At 43.1% G+C, this 21,113-nt stretch overlaps 1 protein-coding gene and 1 long non-coding RNA gene across 2 annotated transcripts in view; one reads left to right on the plus strand and one right to left on the minus strand.

Moving 5' to 3' along the window:
- LOC128373975 (growth factor receptor-bound protein 10-like) overlaps positions 1–21,113 on the plus strand; it is a 41,487-nt gene that overhangs the window by 12,398 nt on the left and 7,976 nt on the right. Inside the window, exons 4-12 of the mRNA XM_053334177.1 lie at positions 897–1,146; positions 1,957–2,080; positions 12,265–12,421; positions 14,827–14,942; positions 16,707–16,781; positions 17,361–17,498; positions 17,881–17,991; positions 19,276–19,374; positions 19,478–19,555. Of these exons, the coding sequence (XP_053190152.1) occupies positions 897–1,146; positions 1,957–2,080; positions 12,265–12,421; positions 14,827–14,942; positions 16,707–16,781; positions 17,361–17,498; positions 17,881–17,991; positions 19,276–19,374; positions 19,478–19,555 (1,148 nt within the window). The remainder of the gene's footprint in view (positions 1–896; positions 1,147–1,956; positions 2,081–12,264; positions 12,422–14,826; positions 14,943–16,706; positions 16,782–17,360; positions 17,499–17,880; positions 17,992–19,275; positions 19,375–19,477; positions 19,556–21,113) is intronic.
- On the minus strand, positions 5,028–19,166 carry LOC128373976 (uncharacterized). Its single transcript, XR_008322962.1, has 3 exons — positions 19,116–19,166; positions 8,051–8,113; positions 5,028–5,059 (listed from the first exon to the last, which is right to left on the minus strand). It is a non-coding gene; the product is annotated as an uncharacterized LOC128373976 (long non-coding RNA).

Below are 21,113 nucleotides of genomic sequence, written 5' to 3' on the forward strand. Positions count from 1 at the left end.
ACATGTTCCCTTACTGACTGTCTTAGAGCAATCCTGGGGACCCTTTCACCCTGGTTTGGTTTGGTTGTTGGTCTGTGGGTGACTATTGGATCCAACATCCAGTGCCCGATAGACACCGCAGCCCCTTGAATGACAGGCGTCATGTAGTCGCACCAATGGCAAGCAGAGAGTCTGTGCACTACACAGCCATTGGAAGAGATCCAAACCAAAGTGAAATCCAACACGAGGAGGAGTGAAACTTCAAAACAAAGCTGTGTGCTCTCTCTCTCGCTCTCTTTCTGCTCCAATGTTCATTGGTACGGGGCCACGGTGTGCCTCTGGCAAATGACCATGTTAAATTATGACTTATTAAAGGTGCCGGTATGAATGCTGGGGCATTGTCTCTGTATGCACAAAAAGTATGAACAAAAGGTCAAAAAGCTAAGCTGTACAAATTAAAAGAATGATGCCCCATCACCCTTCATGAAGCACACAGCTAATTGGCCCTAAGTATTTTCTCCTGCTGTTTTTAAATATGGTAGAAATATAAAAAAAGGCAAATAGCTAAAAATGTAGAAGTGTTCATTACCAGACTTACCTTCACTAAGCTGCCAAGAGAAAACATGTAGTCATTTCAGGTCTTCTGTAACTCTGTTTTGTGTATCACTAAATAGGCTGCTGATTGATTCACTTAAATTTAATCTCATTTGCAGAGAGTTCTCAAGACCGTCTGTAAAGGATTATTTTAATGGCTATTAGGTGGTTATATATGGTTTAAATGTAATCTTACAGTGAGGCCCACTGAGGCGACACCTAGTGGATATCTGCAGTCCTGCAACTTTCACTGTCACTGTCACTCACTGTCTTTCTCCACCTTTCTCCACACCTACAACCCTACCTTCCACCTGCCCCTCTAGATGATGATGTGGATCTGGAGCAGCTTGTGAATGAGATGAACTCCTCCATGGAGAGTGTGTACTCTGCCACGGACACAGCGTTACTCTTGAACAACGGCCACGCACACACTCCGCACCACCACCACCACATCCATGCTGCCTACCCGGGACACGGCCAGGCCCACCGGCGTCACACCCCACCCCTACCCCCTTCCTCCCCCTCCAGGGAGAGGCTGCGGCACTCTCAGCCAATGCACATCCAGGCCGTCAGGTACAGAGCACCAGCCCCCTGCATTGATTTCACTGTTTAATGCTCAGTATGAAGACAACTAAAGGCCTGTGCTTGCAGGAATGAAAATGTATATATATGTATGTATTAAACACAGCATTGCATGTGGAAGAGCCAGTTCTTCTTTTTTTTTTGGTCTCTGTGTGCTTTTCTTGATTTGTGTGTATCAGAAGAGTTAGATATTCATTTTATTGTTTTAAGCAAGCTGCTTCCAGCTGTGTTTATACAGTTTCTCACTGGGCCTCTGGAAGCTCTTTTCTCTCACTGCAATTGAAGTGTTATTTCATAATCACCAGTAAATGCCAAATTATAATTGCTAAAATCCATTTGAAAAAAGTAAAATGCTCTTTCAAATTTGATTCATTAGCAATTAGTGTTTGCTTAGCTTATTGAGTTTATTGATGTTAATGTTAGGGTTTGTGATGCTACAAATCACCATGATAATCTACCTGGTACCAAATGTTGGTCTTTAGTGTCATTTTTATTAATTTCTATGCTTAGATCAAATTATTTTGCATTGCTGACGCACAAAAATTAACTCTTTATTTGTCACAATAAATTGTTGTCTGTAAGTCACCAGAAGTTTTGCCCCAAAATGCTGAAGTAACAACATTTTATTTCCAAAACTCTAGAATTGTTTCCTTTCAAACATCAAAGGTGAAATTAACTTTATAGTCTTATATATGATGTATCCCATCATACCCAAATGATTCCCATGAATATGTGTATACACTACTGTGTTTTCACTGGTCAGCTGGGACCTGTCATGAGTGTGTGTGTCTCCCTCTGCAGGTGCCTGCAGGAAGAGCATCATCTGCGTCCAGCCTCGCTGCCGGCTATCCCAAACCCCTTCCCCGAACTCTGCAGCCCAGCAGGCTCTCCCATTCTCAGCCCCATCCAGACCTCTGACAACCACGTAAGTACACATGAACCACCTCACCTGCACTAACACACACTCATTGAAACGTGATTAATGATACATTAATGAACACACTGGAGGAGGCAGGTTGGAAGGTTTCTGATCAAGATGCCACCTTTCAATGCAAAGTGGGGGAAAAATTTACTTCAACAACCCTCTAAGTGAAATAGATACATGGACGTGACATTGCATATAGCAGTATAAGGAAATCCTATACTTCAATTTAGTAGTACTTTGTCAGGTAAATGTCTGATATGATATAAAGTTATTACTGGTCAATACCACTATGGTGGTGATAGATTTTCAACTTATTGCGTTTGTTGTCCTTTATTTCACCACGGTCATGAGAGAGAGTGTGTGTGTGTGTGTGTGTGCGTGTGCGCGTGCGCGTGTGCGTGTGTGTTGAAACCAGCTGACTGGCCTGTTCATGTTCAGGTCAGAGCAGCATGTGTTGACTTTGGCTGCATACAGCCTTTCCTTCCATTACACAACAGCGCAGCCCGGGTTATCTGACTGTGTGTGAGCGTCTGTTATTGTGGAAGCATCATTATCAATCACATGTACACACGCACACACACGTACACACACATGCATAGTGACAGACGTGTTTTGTTGTGGAAGGAGGTGAGCAGTGTCTCCAGGATGCTGCAGACAGAGTGCAGACTTCCGTAGCAGAGCTGGGAATACGGCTGGGAACATTTGCAGGTCGAATCTTTCTGAACCTTCTGCATCTGTCTGCCAGTGGATCCGCAAGACAGGCACCCATTTCCGGTTCACACGCTTCCACGTTGGGTCTTGGCGTCACAGTCTCTCTGTGTGTGTGTGTGTGTGTGTGTGTGTGTGTGTGTGTGTGTGCGTGTTTGTGCCTAGCCTAGCCCTTCCTTCCCCTGACAGAGCCTCCTGTCCCAGGAATGTTCCATCCTTCTCTAAGATGTTTTCAGGATGCCCACCCTGAACAATAAAAGTTATTTTAAAAGCTCACTTTTTCTTACTGAACACACACACATGCACGCACGCACACACACACACACACACACACACACACACACACACACACACACAGGTGGCATTATTCAGTTGACACACGCGCATACACATGTGATTTGGTTGACATCATCTCACAAGGTCTGGAGTCAGAGAGCAAGTTTGCAGTTTGCACAAAAGCTCTTTTGTCTGTGTTTTAGCCTTGTGTGTCTTTTTCCCAGAACATCTTCATTTTTCCCAGTTCAGTTCATTTAACTATTGTCCAGTGTATATAAAGGGCCAAAAATCAGTCAGTAACTGTGAGGAAGAGATTTGGATTCAGTGATCATTTTTCTTACATTTGCTAAAAATGTTTTTAACCACAGCGTGATGTCTATGCGCATCCTTAAAGCCACTTTGCACATGCTTTGTATGTCACATCAGCAACATCTTTCAAACACATCACTGAGAACACTGGCAGCTGTTGCGTCCTCTTTACTGTATTTTTTCATGGCGTGTCACCAGGTTGGAGTAGGCAGGAAATTCTTCAAGACTGCTTAATGGCACAAAACAAAAAAAATGGTGCTATTCTTCCAGTGCGAACAGCGATAAAGCTTGCGCTGGAAGGAGAGAGAGGCACATGGAAACATCACTTCCAACATTCCATCGTGTTTATCTTCATCAGCAAAAGAGAAAAACCTTTTGGCCGAAGAAGCACAGGAGGTGGTTGGGAGACTGATAAATGTGCAAGTGGAGGTGATGGGGATCATGGGAAACAAATATCACCAGTTTGAATTGTTAATTAACTAACAATGATGCATAAAATGCTAAATCGAGTCTTTATGTCTCAACATGAACTGGCCTCTTTCAGTGGATGCGTGTGGAGCCAGGGTGTGCTTCAATGCGCTTTCGTGCTTAAAATCAGCCATGGCTAGTCTTTGGCTGATTGAATGAGACCTTCACTGATCAAATCACTTAAGTTCAGCAAGACCAGTGGCAGACTGGCCACGCCGTAACCTTTAACTCCAGACGACAGTGCCTCGGTTGGCATGCTATGTTGCGTAACCTCTGTGAGCTAACGCAGAGAGGCTATAGGAGTTTAGCCTATGCACAGATTGAAGATGGATGCATGCATGGAGGTGTGCAGGTCAGTTTGGTTTTGTAGTCTGAGGAGGGGTTCAGTCAGCGAGATGCGTTGAGGATGGGCTTACGCAACAATGCAGACGAGACTCTCAGACGTGCCGTGCGTTGGTCTACAGACATAGTTGCATAGTATTTGCATTGGCATGGTTTTATCATAGGATCTCTCTCACAGTCTCCCTCCAGCTGTTGAGTTGGAATCTGAACATTCTTCACTAAGCTTCAGTCTTTCTCACTGGGATACACAGCTAACATTATGAGCCAGTAAAACTGAGTATGTGCGTGACATGACAGGTTTATGGCCCGCGTTACCTTTGATAACATAAATGGATTTGTCCTCAGAGTATCATGAACAAATAACATGACGCTGCATCTCCATCAGATTTTATAAATAAGTTAAGGGGAAAACCCGCCTATAAATCTCATTTTACCTTTTAAATGGGTCTACTAGCTGATGAAGCTAATTCAGTAGCCTGACTGTAGTCAGCGCCGGACCGTCAGACTGTAGCAGCCATTTCCCACGCAAGTTGTGGTAGTCTTACACCATACAGTTCAGTCATGTCGCCCCGGCTTTCACAAGGATTTGGTCAGATCCTGTCTGTCATCACTGGGTAAACGGGTTTACTTTGGCATCGGGATGCCAGTCGTAATGCAATTCTCCCTTTTATTTGCGGCCAGGGAGGCGGTATTACAAACATCAGGGATAGCAGGGAGCCCCAGTGGTTAAAGACACTATCCTTCAACCAGGGGATTCAGGTTCATGCCCCCTGTGTTGGCACACAACAACCGTGCTAAAGTAGCTTTGAGCAACATACTGGTTCCCCTCCAGCTCTGGGTTCAGTGCTCTGCAGCTGACCCTGACCTCCGACCTCCCTGTGGAAGGAGGAAAGAGAAAAGAGGGTTTTAATAATAAAAAAAAGGGATGTGCAAAAGTCAGTTTCTCATGGTTTTGTTATTCAGTGCATGGTCTGATTATTGAAATATTTGGTGCTTGCGAAATTTTACAAAAGATACAGCAGACTATGGACAAAGAGGAATCGTACTTTGCTCACTACAGTCTGATCGACTGGGTGTTGGTGTGGATCTGGGGTGGGAAAAAAGTTGTTGTATATTGGTCAGTTGATACGCACAAACACACATTCACCAAAACACACAAATGCACACAGAAGAGCCCAGGATACGCAGTGCTGAATGAAACGTGTGTACACACACACATACACACAGTGAACATACATACAGAGCTTACACAGTTGAAAAGAAGCCGCTGTACCCATTACAGCAGGAGTCGGCCCGTCTGATCTTACATCACAAAGAAGCACGCATGACACACTTACACACACAGAAAGGACAGCCAGGGACACAAGGTCTTGTGATGTCAGGGTTCATGAGTGGGACATGGGTTAGAGGAACACGGGGGGGCACACACAGTTGGAAAAGAACAAGAATGCAGATGAGGACTGTCAGAGATGATTATTATGTATTACTGCAATATTTGCCTTTCTCACAGCAGGGATTTTGACTTTTCATAGTAGTGAAAGCACAGGTGTTAATAATAATTAATGATGGCTCCATTCAAATGTCCCAATAAGCCAAGACAGCGACACTGAGCCAGCATGCACAATACCAGAGGCAGCCAAATGGAATACAGCCACCAACTATACTTTTTCTACTCAGGCATGTTTAAATATCCTCAGTGAAAAAGGCCTAAAACACATTGTTGGCTGATAGAAGATTAAAATTAGACTCTTCAGAACTTCACACTTTCTATACATCACCATGTTATCAGTCTCATTGTGATCATATTCGCATGCTGACGTCAGCGTTTTGTTCAAAGCACCACTGTGCCTAAGTGCAGCCTCACAGAGCTTTGGCTGTAAACTCCAGCATAACCAGACCCTCCTGTTTACAGATTCTTTGTTGGCTAATACACGTCTGCTGTTAATATTGTGATGCTAGTTTGGCTAAGTCCATTTTCATTTTTATAGTCTGTCCTCCTTGCTGGAAATGCTGCTGATTCAATGTTACTGTTGTGGAGCTATTGTGTGACAAGTGCTGGATCTCACTAAACCAGACTATTGAGTTATTACTAGCCAGACTTTCCTCAGTGGTTGGATAATACTGAAGTTTAGCACATACAAATTATTTTTAATAGCAAATTACAATAATTTGACAATACCTGCAAAAAGATGGATATTAGTATTTTATGATCTACCCCTACAACAGAACATGGCTTCATGGCTATATATACTGCAGCAATGTCATGACAACTAATTTAAGACTAAAGCTCTGAGTCACTGAGTCACACATACCCTTGCCTTTGTCTGTGGTCAGCTGATGTACTTCTGCACGCAATGGTCTGCTGACCCACTGCAATCAGATCAAGTGCATGAACGTGTGTGTGTGTGTGTGTGTGTGTGTGTGTGTGTGTGTCTGTGTGTAACGTTGGCAGAGAAAGCTAGTTCAAAAGAGTAAGCTGATAATGACGTGGCTATAAGCTACATTGAAAACACAAATCTCCAAGTAAATGTCATCGAAGGATTGTGCGTGTGCAGTATGAAGATTGAGTTTTCGAATTGTTTACATCTTGTGGTGATGCGATGACGTACATAAGTTTGTAATGTCTCTGGGAGCATGTGCTTCTTTGATACACACACACAAACACACACACACACGTGCTTGATTGTGTTGTCTGAGGATTACATTTCTCACAGCTGTCAAACTAGAACTCCCATAAAACAAACAAAAAAATGCAGCCAAGTGACTATCATTTATCGATTATTTAAGAGACCTCAGAAATGATCGATTCCTCTGTTGAGAGCCAAAAATGTAACCTTTTAAAAAGTTACATTCAAGAGAGTGTTCTTCATCTCATGGGATTCATCATATCCTGTACACGATTGAACAATTCAACAGGCATTCATTTTCTTTGATGGAGGATGAAGGATGAAGATCTTTCTGTTTCCTGCTCAGACAAATTATAGGAATGTTGATGCGTGGATGGGATCCTTGCACGGAAAAATAAATGATTGTGCAAAGTCTTCTGCCAGATCCACCTTACTTTTTATGATTTTAATATCTGGCAGGTCAAAATTTGACTTATGTTGCGTTGTATTGGATCAAATTAACGACCGTTCACATGACTTTATTAAAACCTAACTTACACGTGAAGGGGTTCCTAGAACTGACTTGTCCATCAGTCGGTCAGAGACTGTGTGTGTGTGTGTGTGTGTGTGTGTGTGTGTGTGTGTGTGTGTGTGTGTGTGTGTGTGTGTGTTAGGTCGTGGGGAGTTGGGGAGGTGAGCCACTCAGTGAGGCTTTGTGGTGGCGCTCTAGTGAGGTGAAATTGAGTTTGGCCTGTCTGCAGAGCTAATCAGCTCTGTCTGGCTTGAAACCCGACCACTTACAGACATGAAAGACAACTGATGCTGGAGTAGACCGGGGAGGGAAGTCACCACCAACCGGCTCTCAGATGCTGACATTAGGGATGGGTGTGTTAGTCTACTACGGCAGCCTCCTTCAAACAAGTTATCATTTAGACGATTGTCAGCACTGGTAGTAAAAAATAATGTCTCTTTCTTTAGCCGTTAAGCACATTTTGAATAAAAAGGTCACAGCCTTTACAATAGAGTAATAGGTTCTGTGTATCAACATGTATTACATAATTCGGAAAAAATAGCAAACAACTTGAAGATTTTAGAAATTTAAGCTGTGTTAATTACTGTTTTTACATCAAAAGGGTGAAAAATGATTTAATCTAATGGGAAAGGTGTTGCTCTTAGCCACTAGCCAAAGCCACTAATCAGGTTTCAATCAGCTTTAGGCTACTGGGTTTTAACGTCTTTCAGCTCATTGTTTTAGTTTTACTGTTTTGGTTGACTCTCACAGCTCTCATCAGCTTCATATCCAGCTATAGCAGGTAGTTGTTTTCTGTAAAAAAAAAACCCAAAAAAACAAAAGTTCGGATAAACCAGCTGATAGTTAACTGTTCAGCACCAAAAAGCAAAGTTTAGGACTAGTGAACATAGCTGAGCGTTTAGCAGCCAAACAGTCGAATACATTTCACCGAAGTTGGTTGAGAGCAAAACGGAGCTAAAAGGAGTGTCAATATTGGACTTGAGCTAATCAGAAACACTCAAATAATTCCAGATGTTGCTCCGTCTCTGCTGGATGTGTGAATTGGCGACTGTTTGCTAACAATAACATTCACAGTATGCACTTTATAAGGTGGTGATATGTCCGATGTTGCAGCTTTAAATTAATGCAGTTTTAAATTAATAGATTTTGGGGATATTTTGGATAATTAGCCAGCTGGTTCAGTTGTATAAGAACATAATTTAGTGCTGTGTGTACATTATCTTGATTGATCAAAGGAAATTATACAGATATAAAACTTGTGACTACTTTCTTTGTTTCCATATGAGCCAAAAGTTGGAGAGTTTCAGATGAATGTATAATTAAAACAATCCCTGCGCAACACATGATGGCATATAAAAAAAGATAAGATGTAAGCAGAGCCCCTCACTACCCCTCCCCCCCTCCACTCTGAATGAATCAATCCACCCCCTTACCCTCCCCGGGAGGAGAAAAAGAGGGGAAGTGGGGGGAAGGGAGAACAGAGAGGGGAGGAAAAAGCCCAAGGTGAGTTAAATTACATCATGTAAAGATCTAATTTGGTAAAGGGACAGTCAAGGCAGTATTGTAAGGGGGCTTAAAGGGTAGAAAGAGTTGTTAGAAAGTTAAAGACATGTACAACAATAAAAGAAAACATAAAACAAAAGAAATAGAATTTATGCATAAAGTGCATCACCCATCCTTTCTTTCACGTGCTCATCACATACATGAACATGCATTATCCTCTCTGTCTCACACACACACACACACACACACACACACACACACACACACACACACACACACACACACACACGTACACTGAGTAAGAACCAAGTATTATACTCCTCCCCAGATGGCTGCAAAGCTGCTGCGTGAGATTGAAGGAAAAAGTTGGGGCAGTAAAGTCCAAAAAACTGCTGGAGCCGGTTGTCATAGTTTACATTTCGTCTTCCTCCTTTTGAGAATGTGTGTGTGTGTGTGTGTGAGTGCGTGTGTAGGTGTGTGTGTGTGTGTGTGTGTGCGTGCGTGCGTGTGTCTCATAGTTCTCATGCACACTGTATTAGGGGCCAGCTGGGTTGGCCTGCGCTCTACACATGAGCCTGATTATGACTCAGTATTGCATTACTGACATTCCTCCATAGCTCTCCCTCTTTACTCTTTCTCTACCGACCCCCCCCCCCCTCTTCTTTTTCTTTCTTTCGCTCTCTCTGTCTCTCTCTCTCTCTTTCTGTCTACCTCTCCTGAGGCCGGGGCAGATTTGCTGAGCAACCACCCCCCGCCCCCCTTTACCCCTTCCTTTCTACCCCTCCCTTGACCCCCTCAGTGAAGCCCAAACGCCAGACACGTGATCCATACAGCTTCAGATCGAATCACCACAACCCCCCCCCCCCAGTTTTTTCTTTCTTTCGCTGTTTAAAAGACTTTTCGCACGCCTCCCTTCGTTCGTTTGCCTTCTTTGCGACCTCGAAGCCGCCAGTGTACGTTACACATGTTGCTCTGGTCCTGACACTCTCGCATAGTATTTCACATACAGCTGAGGAGGAGGAGGAAGAGGAAGAGGAGGAAGATAAGAGGGAGAGAGGGAGGGGGGGGGCAAAGGGGGGGGGGGGTAGAAATTGAAACCGTCAGGCAGTTCAAAAGGAAATGTCAGTGGATGCATAAGAATAAAGGATGTGTGTGTGTTCAATGATTGGCTTAGTAGTTTAAGACATTGAGCGTGTTCTGTGTGTGTGTGTGTGTGTGTGTGTGTGTGTGTGTGTGAGGGGAGTTGTGGGTGTGTTTTAGGGAGAAAGAGAGTTTTACTTTTTGTGCGGCGCCATCAGCCAAAGGAGCTGACGGTCATTTTCTTTTCTTTCTTTTTTTTTTGGGAAGAGGGGATTTGAATGCAGCCCTGAAGATAAGAGTGTACAGTACGTGACAGGTAGCAGCTCACCGTTTAAAAATCCCACACTGGGTTAATCCAGTGTGAGGAGGAGGAGGAGGAGGAGGAGGAGGAGGAGGAGGAGAGAGACACAGGAGCGGCAGCTCATACCACTCCTCGCAGCTCAGCCTTTATGCTGCCCAGCACGAGAAGAAGGGGCAGGCTGTCTCTCTCTCTCTTTCGCTGTGTCTTTTTTTCACTCTCGTCCTTCCTCTGTCACTTCCTCCCTTCTCCTCCCCCCTCTTCCCTATTACCTCTCTTGCCTTCTCCTTGCCAGTCTGTCCCTCCCTCTCCCTCTCTCTCTTCCTGACTTCCTTTCCTTTCCTCTCCTCCTCCCCCTCCCTCCCTCCCTCTACCTCTCTCTCTCTCTCTCTCTCTCTCTCTCCCTGTCTCTCTGTGTCACTGGAGAGCGTCTCAGTGTGAAAATGCCATCCTGCTCTCCAGACTGTTGCCTCTTTCAGGCTGTGGAGGTAAGAGACTTGTGTGTGTTCATTTCTTTCTGCATGTCCGTCGTGAGCTGCGTGCGAGTGTGCGTGTGAGCGTACGTGTGTGTATCTGTGGTTGTCAGTTTGCAGTGATGAAGACCTTTTGCATTTTTTCCTCTTTGCTGCTTCTAAAAGTTTTTAGAAACAAAACTCATACGTCATGAAATTACTTTTTTTTTTTTTGTTAACGGGGGCGTGTGGGAAGAGACGAGGGAGTCTTTTTGGCTTTGCAGGGACAGAGAGCGCTGTGACGTTGTTACTGGTTGCATTTGGAGTATTTCTTACCATCGCCGCGCTGGTGCTTCTGGTGTTTTGTGTCATTTCTAGGCCACCGCTGCTGTCGTTTTTTCGGTGTTTTGTGTGTTTCCACACATTGCGGTGCCATTGTTCGACTTAATTTTCCATGCCCCCCCCCCCCCCTCTCTCCAACCTCTCCAGCCCTTGTACATCACCAGCTTTGTGTCTTGTTTCATGTAATTTTCAACAGTTGTTCCCGGTGGCTTTATGTAAAGTACAGGGCAGCTGAATTTCCAGCAGAATCCCTGCTGTGGACAAGATGTTAAGTACGTGGGTGTGTGAGAATACACACTCAAACATACAAACACATAACAGTGTGTCTTCTCTCTGATACACGAAACATAATCTGAGTCATCCTTGTTGGTTTTAGGCACTTTCCGATGTTAATTTGCTCATATTTATAGAGATTGTGTGTGTGTGTGTTTGTGTATTATGCTGCATGTGAGAGCGAGCTCTTATGGTGATCTGTGTGTGTTAGTGTGTGTACGTGTGTGTGTGTGTGAATCTGCACATACAGTGGTGTGAAGCAGCCGGTCTGTGGTTATCTATGGAGGAACACACTTGGAGATGCAAAATTACACCCGGTTAAAATGTTGCTGTGGGCACTTGGCTGAAATGGTTCAAAATGGCGCAACAATGGGAGGTACTTCGGCTTTGAACTGTACCCACTTGCTGCTCCCAGCCGTGACATTTTTAAGGACATACTCAAAATGGAACATGTGTAAATGCACCGTGTTATTTCACTGTCCAAGTGTGAATGTGTTCTTTCCACTTTTTAACCCCCCCACCCCCTGACTCTGGGTATTGTTGGATGCGACAGAAAACGTGTCATTGTGGGTTTGTGCACAAGCAGATTTACATGCGTATTCGTGGATGCGCGTGATTGTAAGTTTGGTTGAGCCGTGGACAAAGGGGTTGAACTGAGAACGCAGGGGCTGGCCAGCCTTTCCTGAACGTCATCCTATTTCTTTTTTTTTTTTTTTTTAAAGCAGTTCCCCTTGTTGGAGTAACAGAATAATGTGAGCAGGACTTTTTTTTTTTTTTTTTTAAGTGTGGACTTGGTAAAGCACCTGGCTATGGAGGTAAACCTCAGATCTGTTGCTTTCGCCCCTTTTTTATCTGTGGACTTGATATGTCGAAGCGAAGCTCAGGATGCGTCACACGTTCTTTCATTATTAGACTTTTTCCAGCTTGTGACAACGTGACCTTCACTTCTCTTACACACATATTCCCATCATTATCCCCCAATGTGTGTTTTTCAGATAGTGAAGGTGTGGAGCGAGGATGGGGCCGGTAAAGTGGTGGAGATCCCAGCAGACATGACGGCCAGAGACGTCTGTCAGCTCCTGGTCTACAAGAGCCACTGTCTGGATGACAATGCCTGGACGCTGGTGGAGCACCACCCCATCCTCGGCCTTGGTAAGGAATGGACATAAATTCTACTTTTGAGCATTTCTGTGTGCTATATTGCGTATACTGCGTAAAATGATGCAGAAGTTTATGAAAAGCTGCTTAAACATCCAGTCCAGTCAATCCAATCAGGCCACCCCACTAATATAAGTAAGAATCTTCTTAAGGCAAACATGGATTTTACGCCACAAACTGTGATAGATATCATGAAAATATGAAGATTTATAATGGCTGTAGTTAAAAGAAGGGGAAAAACATCTTTGGCTGTGTCTGTAGTGTAGTTCTTTCTGCAGGTGTGTATCGGTCTTGTATGCGTGTGTCTGTGTCTATACCCCTTTTGTGTGTTTCTGCATGGGTGGGGAGAGTCGCTTGTGTGTGCCCTCAGTGTGTATGTTCACTTGAGCATGGCACGAGATCTGGTATGCCTCCTATACGAGTCAGGGAGGTATGGTGGTCATAGGATTAAGCATTTTCCATGTTCTGCACACATGCCTGTTCCCTCCCGGTAACGAGCTCTCAGTGGGGAAAAAACACAAGACTCACGCTTTGCTTCCTCACTTTTGCCGTGTCTCCTTTTGAAGCTTTATTCGATTTTTTTTTTTTTTCTTCCCCGGGTCTGTCTTTGTCCTCGGTGAGGCTTTCCTACTCCCAGAGTTGTATTTTTAGAGTCAAAGGATCGCTTTGTGCTTTTGCTGCTTGATCTGTGTTTCTGGAAAAAAAAAAGTGCACTGGAGAGATGGAATGTGAGGTGAGGAGAGGGAGGGAGGGAAAACGAGAGAGAGAGAGAGAGATGAAGGGAGAGAGGAAAAGAGACAGAGAGAGGAGGAGGGGGAAAGGGGGAGGAGGGCGGAGAGGCCTGGACTAAAGCGTCATACCAGAGCTGCAAGGCACCAATCGTCGGCCTCCGTCGGACGAGCCCCTAGCCCTCCTAGCCAATCAATCTTTGCTTAACCCTCCACAGGAAATTCCCCTGCTTGCAGCCATCGTGCGCGCACACACATATACACACAGACAAACACACACACAGAGACACAGACACAGACATTTCCACCCCTAAACTGCGGCCAGAATACTTTTTTTAGCAAAAAACTACACTTCCACCATAATTTATTTGAGACTTTGTGTGTGTGTCTGTCTTAAAAAAAGGACAGCTTGTGCTAAATCGTGCTATCATTTCATATATGTGTGTGTGTGTGTGTGTGTGTGTGTGTGTCCAGAGAACATCCTGTCACTATCAATTTCTAATTGGCTTCACCCTGAGATCATATGCCCTGAACTTCAAGAAAGAGAACAACACACACACACACACACACACACACACAGATATACACACATACAGATATACACACATACAGAAAGTAATTGGGCCTGCGTGGTGCACAGTGAGCAGGTTAGGCCTGTGTGAGCTCTTAATGTGTGGTTGTGTGTTTGTCTGTGGCTTGTACTTTGCTTATGGCTTCACTGCTCTCAGCAATCAGCCTAAATACATGACATCATCTTCCTGCAATGCCCCCACTACCACCACCACCTCCTCCTCCTCCTCATCCTGCCCCCCCCCCACACTCCATCTCATACCGCTTCTCCTCTCCACCTTCACCTCCTCCCTCCCTGCCCCACAGTGCTTCTTCTTTTCACAGCCCCTCCTCATTTAACCTCTTACTCCCTCACTCGTCTCTTAGTAACAGACCATTTTTCTTGCTGTGTCACTGTATACAAAAGTATAAGCAGCAATGTCGTGGTAAATAAAGAAGTGGGTAAAACATGGCCTTAAGTTAGTGATGATTATAATAAAGACAGCCAATACGTGTAAGTAGTGTTTATGCTTCAATCATACAACGTGCTGTGTATCAGATTAGCATTACTATCATATTTACAGTAGATTTACATCATAATGGGCGACTTTAAAAAAAGAGCTAGTAAAAAGACATGGCTCAATGTTTTTCATTGTATGCCAGGTTCCACTTTTTAAAATAGTAGATTGGTTTTAGCACATCCAAAAGTTGTTGTTTTCTGCTGCCAGAGGACACTCTTCACCACCTCGCAGTAAACAATGTCCTCTGGTGACAAGGACATTACAGAATATGCTTTTAATATTAATAAGAGAAAATTAAGAGAGAGTGAGGAAAGGCATGCAAAAGAGCTGCTTGTTATGCTGCCCTCAAAGTAACAAAAAAAGAAGAGTAAACTGCAGTAACAGTGCAAATAGTATCTTGAAAATGCTTATATTTAGATTATTTAAGTAGATTTTTATCAGTAGTCCAATTCAAATAAATTCATATTTGGATTAGACATAGGAATAAACCCTAAAGCTGTGTGAAGTGATGTTTAAATCTGGGTTTGCTTCTACATCCCCAAGGGCAGTACAAAGATAACTCAGTGACTAACGCTGTCTGTGTGTGTGTGTCCTGGTGCAGAGAGATGTCTGGAGGACCATGAGCTGGTGGTTCAGGTTCAAGCCTCCATGAGCAGCGACAGTAAATTCCTCTTCAGGAAGAACTATGCCAAATATGAATTCTTCAGGAACCCCCTGGTGAGTCTCTCACATCCCTGACATGACCTTTTTATGACTGCTTCAGTTTAGCACGCAGCCCCGCACATACACAGCCATACACACACACACACACACACACACACACACACACACACACACACACACACACACACACACACACACACATTGACTCACATACACACATCCAGCTGGGGTTTAGCCGATTTTCCAGCCAGATATTTTTGGACTGAAGCTGCTAATAGCTTAAAATTTCATGCTACCTTAGCATTTGACAAAAATGACAGGCATTCAGTACACCAGAATTATTATTACTTTTTAAAATAGCAATGACATTTCTTTGAAACTATTTTTCCCTTTAAAATTAACTGAATTAATGGTTAGAACAACAGTAGAAGTCTACAGCTGCTATGTGAGGTTGTACAGCGATGACTTTCTTAATTCCTGAACGCACACACAGCGTGACCCAAACAAGGTGTGAGCTTCGATACTAGTCTATCAAAATGACAACAATACTGCATGTCGGCCATCTTCCCTCAAAAAGGTTGTGAAAATACTTGGTAAAAAGTGCGGTGTACTGGAGAGGAGTTGTGCGACATTGTTTTAATGGCAATGACAATGCTAACGTGCTGGAAAGCTAAGATGTCACCAAAGAAAGAACATGGATATCTGTACCATTCGTGTCGAAACATTTAACTTAAAACCATAAATGTCAGCCTCATCGTGGCACTATAGGGGAGAAGTCGGGGGCGGCGGTCGGGTTTGTCCTCCAGAGTCATGGATATGTGTACAAAATTTTGTGGAAATTCTTCTAGAACAAAATTGATGACAGAATAAAATTGGTAACCCTGGAAGCTACACTGCTAGCACGGCTAAAAATATGAAATGTTATTCATGCACTTTTCTATTAAGTTACACTCCCATACAATAGCGTCGCAGTATTCCGATCAATTCCATTTTTATCCCTTATTCATGCTGATGGAATGAGATTCATGCTTAATAAAAGCCCAGTATTGTCCCCTATCAGTCTAACTTTAAACACAATACTCTCTTTGTGTCGTGTCTCGGTATTCTCATGTTTTCTGTGTCGCACTTTGCTATCCCATTTCTTTTTCTTCAGTCTGGCGATGCACTCGCTCTAACTCTCTCTAGATAAGAGCTTCAGCTATAATATAACATACTGAGCACACACACCTACACCTGACAGCCCAACGACTCAGCTTTAGCTGGTTAGCGCTGCGTCTTTTGCTGATGTGGACTCAGCGTGGGGCTCTGCTGTTACGTGCTTGCCGCGTATACGGTGACATTATTGCCGTGGTGATTTAGGTGTGTGTCAGAGCCAGCAGGTGACCTCAGCTCTGTGGTAATGAGCACAGTAAAACACCAGAGTGCTGGCCGCGGCCTGTCAATCACGCTAAGAGTAGCGCTGCTGGCTAAAGGGGATTACATCAGCGGGTGAGATCATACTGCATCTACTCCCAGGCTGGAGTGCCCTCTCTCTCTCTCTCTTTCTCCCTCTCTTTATCTACCTCTCTCGCCCCCACCACTTTGTCTTTGAGTTCTTGTGCACATCAGACACACACACACACACACACACACACACACACACACACACACACACACACACACACACACACAACAGAGAGAGAGGCATATACTTCATAGAGAAACACTACCCCTCTCTGAGCTTGTATATACACTAAGTGGTTTCTAGTGCCTCTCTCTCTCTCTGTCTCTCTCTCTATCACTCATTGTCGGTGTCTCTCTGTGTGTTTTTCCATCCAGAACTTTTTTCCAGAGCAGATGGTGGCTTGGTGTCAGGAGTCTGATGGCTCAATCCCTCAGTCACAGCTCTTACAGGTGAGGGGGATGACTCACTGAGGGGAGACTCACACCTCTCTAATTTTGGCACCTGTAAGGACTTGATTCATTACCAAACCCTTCATTCAAACCCTAATTTAATCAGAAACCTAATTGTAATCCTAAACCTTAATCCTAAATCTAAACTTGCTGCATGGTGAAGGAGTGAAAGCAGAAAACACTGTGAAGGATTTTTGTTTTTTAAATGGCTGTGGGGACACCTTGTACTCCAAAAATATGCATGAACACACACATTCACACACAAACACAGAAGAACCTACTTCATTATCAAGATCTCTCGTTTTCTAGGAACATGTATTTCCAGGATGGGAAAGCAAGAACCAAAACATTTGTATTATGCACAGTTCCCATCAAAGCAGTGCTCCCACTTCCTAAACCAGGTCATTGCCTTAGATAGCCCCCTCCCCCTCTCCAATTGTACACACACATTTATTACTATTCCTATTTTGTTTAAACTCTTTTTAATGCACAAATTGAAGGAAAGGATTACATTTCACTGTAATTGTAGCTTATATAATAACATGTGACATATAAATTTGACTGATTGTTTTTTGGCAGAACTTTCTGAACTCCAGCAGCTGTCCAGAGATCCAGGGTTATCTGCACGTGAAGGAGCCTGGACGCAAGTCCTGGAAGAAGCTGTACATGTTCCTGCGACGCTCCGGTCTCTACTACTCTACTAAAGGAACATCCAAGGTGAAAAATCAATGCTGTATAGAAGTGTGAAAGTATAGGTTGTCTTTTACGATTGACATCATGTCACAGCTTGACAGGTTAGGAGACCTAACTGACTGAACTGAACTTTGAACTGTCCAGTGTATTGTTGATGTGTAGCACAGCTTTCCTTAGTTACATCATATTTGCTATTGTAGTTTAATAGTTTCACCTCAGGTAGTGTAGACGTGTCATCCAGTCCAATAAAATTAAAAACATCCAAAAACCTTCAATGTCATTTTTGCATTTTTCTAAGCAGGAGAGGACTTGTGACAATGTAAAATACTTTAAAGCAGTCTGTAATCCTTTTCTACAATACTGTTGCTGACGTCCCTCTCTCCCTCCGCCGCTGACCTTTGAACAGGAGCCCCGACACCTGCAGCTGCTGTCAGATCTGGAGGACAGTAACATTTTCACCATAATCACAGGCAGAAAACTCCACAACGCCCCCACAGACTACCAGTTCAGCATCAAGGTAACACACACAAGAAAACTGCTGCTGCACAACATTCAGACAGTCCTGGCACTGAAAATATTTTTCTTTCTCTAGAAAGGTGAATAAATCTGTCAGATTGGATGAGATAATTTAACATCCCTCCAGGGCAAACACTTATTTAAGCATACAGTGACTCCCATAAAACAAGTCAGACTGCAAACTCTATCCATCATATGAGAAGTGGATGACTGTGATGGTTCGTTTCAGATTCACCTGCTTCCCCTGTACAAACACTGTGTATAGATATATATATATATATATATATATATATATGTGTGTGTGTGTGTGTGGGTGTGTGAGAGAGTGTCAGAGGACACAAGGGTTAAAACCGCCAAGGGTGGGTCCCAACACACACTCAGCACCGTGTGTCCCACCCCAGGAGATTTCTGTGGTGGATCACCTGCTGATCTGGGATAAGCCCGGTGGGATAAGCCAGGATGGTACATGGAATCTGGTCAACCTAACGCCCCCACCTCTATCTCTCTCACACACACACATACACACACACACACGCTAGACGGCCAGCATGTCAGCTGCTGTCAGCGGGGGTGACAATGCAGGATTGGGTTAAGGATTTTACTTGGCAGCTGGGGGTGGCTGGATTGTTGCTATGGCGACGTGAATGAATTTATCGGTAGGGGTTGCATTTAAGGAGCAGTGTGTCTAACGTCCTTGTAACTGGTGGAGAAGGAGAAAGTCTGTGCTGTGATGCCAGTCCTTGCTGGTAAGGAGCAACAATATATTGTAGAGTAAATGAAGATCTACTCATTCTGGCCTTCTTAAAAATATTGCGATTGTATGGCATTGTGGAGGTTGTACTGAGTATTGCACTAAATACACATGCTGGCTATTTTATTTCAGCACTTTAGAGAACATCAATGAACCGTAGAGCAAATGGTTCATTTGGTGAAGTTGTATTAATGTTGTTACTGTTAGGATGCATTTGCCTTTTGAAGCAAGACTATGTAATGTTTTAAGTAAGAAATAATACACTCTTCCTTTTATAAATAAAAAAGCAGCAAAATGACCTGTTGTTCAATACACTTTTTTTTCAACCTCTCTTTGTATTGTATGTTTTCTTCACCATCATCAAAGTACAAAACCTGCAGAGTACACACTATGTCTTGGCAGCCTTTACCTGCCATGTCACAGGTCTCTACATACAGAAAACAGAAGTGCCAAAAACCAGAGCCTGACGTGTTCATGTTCATGGAGTATATCTCATTAATTTAACATCCCACTGTGTCTGCTGTTTGTTTGTAGCCCAGTAAAGTGAGAAGTGACTGTAAGGAGCTGAAGATGCTGTGTGCTGAGGATGAACAGAGCAGGACCTGCTGGATGACTGCCTTCAGACTGCTCAAGGTACCTTTACTTTAAGGCCTTTACTTTAATGTCATTTTATTGCTGGTAAATCCAATGCTGTGAGTCTGGAGTTAATGCCCTGTCTTCTCTCCTGTTTCCACAGTATGGGATAGTACTGTATCAGAGCTACAACGTCCCCCAGCAGAGGAAGACTAACCTCTCGCATTTCACAGCGCCTGTGGTGAGGATCTGCTCTCTGACATCATCTTCTTACAAGCCCACTATAATGCCCGCTTTCAGCCAAGACCAATCCGGATTGATTAGCTCATGGTGAATTGGAAACCAGTTCACTTTGTGGCCTCCTTGTGCTTCTCTCGTCTTAAGAGGAAACACACGGCCTCAGGCTGGATCACTTTTGCATTAGACGGATTTGTTAAATGCTGAAATGAATTTCCATTCAAACGATCATTGCTGCTGTTGACCTCTGTTAATGAGAAAGAGGTTCTATAGTGAAAGGCTTACGATTTAGGTCAGGGCCGCTCATTTAAACGGCATTCTGTAAGAAAAGTACATCCGACAAATAACATCTTATCCCAGACTTATTCAAAAAGTGAACATTTACATAATGCTCAGTCACATGCATGCTGTATAAAAGACGACATGCACACACATAAACAACAAAACCTGCATATTTGTGCATACAAGCATGCTAAACTAATCGCCTCACACAATGAGGTGTTGGTAAGCTTCTTTACTAAGACTGAATCGACATAAGTAACAGAGCTCCAGAATGTGTTATGAGTTTGGATTTAAATTTAACATTACAGACTTTTAAAGTGAGTTATGTCAGGACGCTCGGTTCTGTAAGTGTACCTCGCTGTAGAGTATTATGGTATACACTCCCTGATCAGTATGTCTGAAGTAATTAAAGTAAGGCTCCACCTCACCAGCAGTTTCTGTATTTAAGTTATTTTTTAATTAGAAACTTAAAAGCTTTTCTAATATGAAGATTTGCTGCTTCTCTCTGTTTTATATCTATAGTTATTATGTCAAATTTGTACCAGTCCTGATGCCATAATTTGAGGAAAAATACCAGACCTTCAGTATTGATTAATCTTAATTCATTGTTTAGTAAATGTCAGAAAAAAACATAATCCATCATCTTGTTGCAGAAAAGCAGCTAAATTAGACAGAGGAAGCTGGAACATTTGAAGCTTTTACTTGAAACATAACATAATACAGAAATAATGGTTAATCGATCATAAAAATATTTATTTGAATGATCCACTTATTTAATTTGTATAATTTACTGATTGTTGATTATTAATTCAGTTTGAGAAAATACAACATTTTGATGGAGATGTATACAGTATGGGTTAAAAAAATTTGGGATTACAAAAAAGAGGAACAAAGGCCTCATTCTAATAGATCAAAAACCTTACCTTACCTAACCTTACATTAGTAACATTAGTTTTAACAGGACTGTTCATCAACATATTTATAATGTATAATGTCAGCCCAAATGTCAAATTTGAGAAAAGATCAAATTTAAGAATGTTGAACAAAACATGTTAATGAGCACTCAAAACGAAGGAGGTTTATTTATCTTCTGCTAAAGTTTGAAGTAATAATTTAAAAAGCTTGAGTGATTTGAGCAGGAGAGCCAGAACGTCAGGAGGGGCTTGTGCTTTTCTTCAGAGGGGCATTTGTGGATTGACTGAAGTGGGTCTCTGTGCAGACAGGATTTGTCATGCCCCAGTGAGTGTGTCTGGCTTGTTTGACCTCTGACCCTTGTCTAC

This window comes from Scomber japonicus, chromosome 15, assembly GCF_027409825.1.
Source record: "Scomber japonicus isolate fScoJap1 chromosome 15, fScoJap1.pri, whole genome shotgun sequence".
NCBI classification, from domain to species: Eukaryota; Metazoa; Chordata; class Actinopteri; order Scombriformes; family Scombridae; genus Scomber; species Scomber japonicus.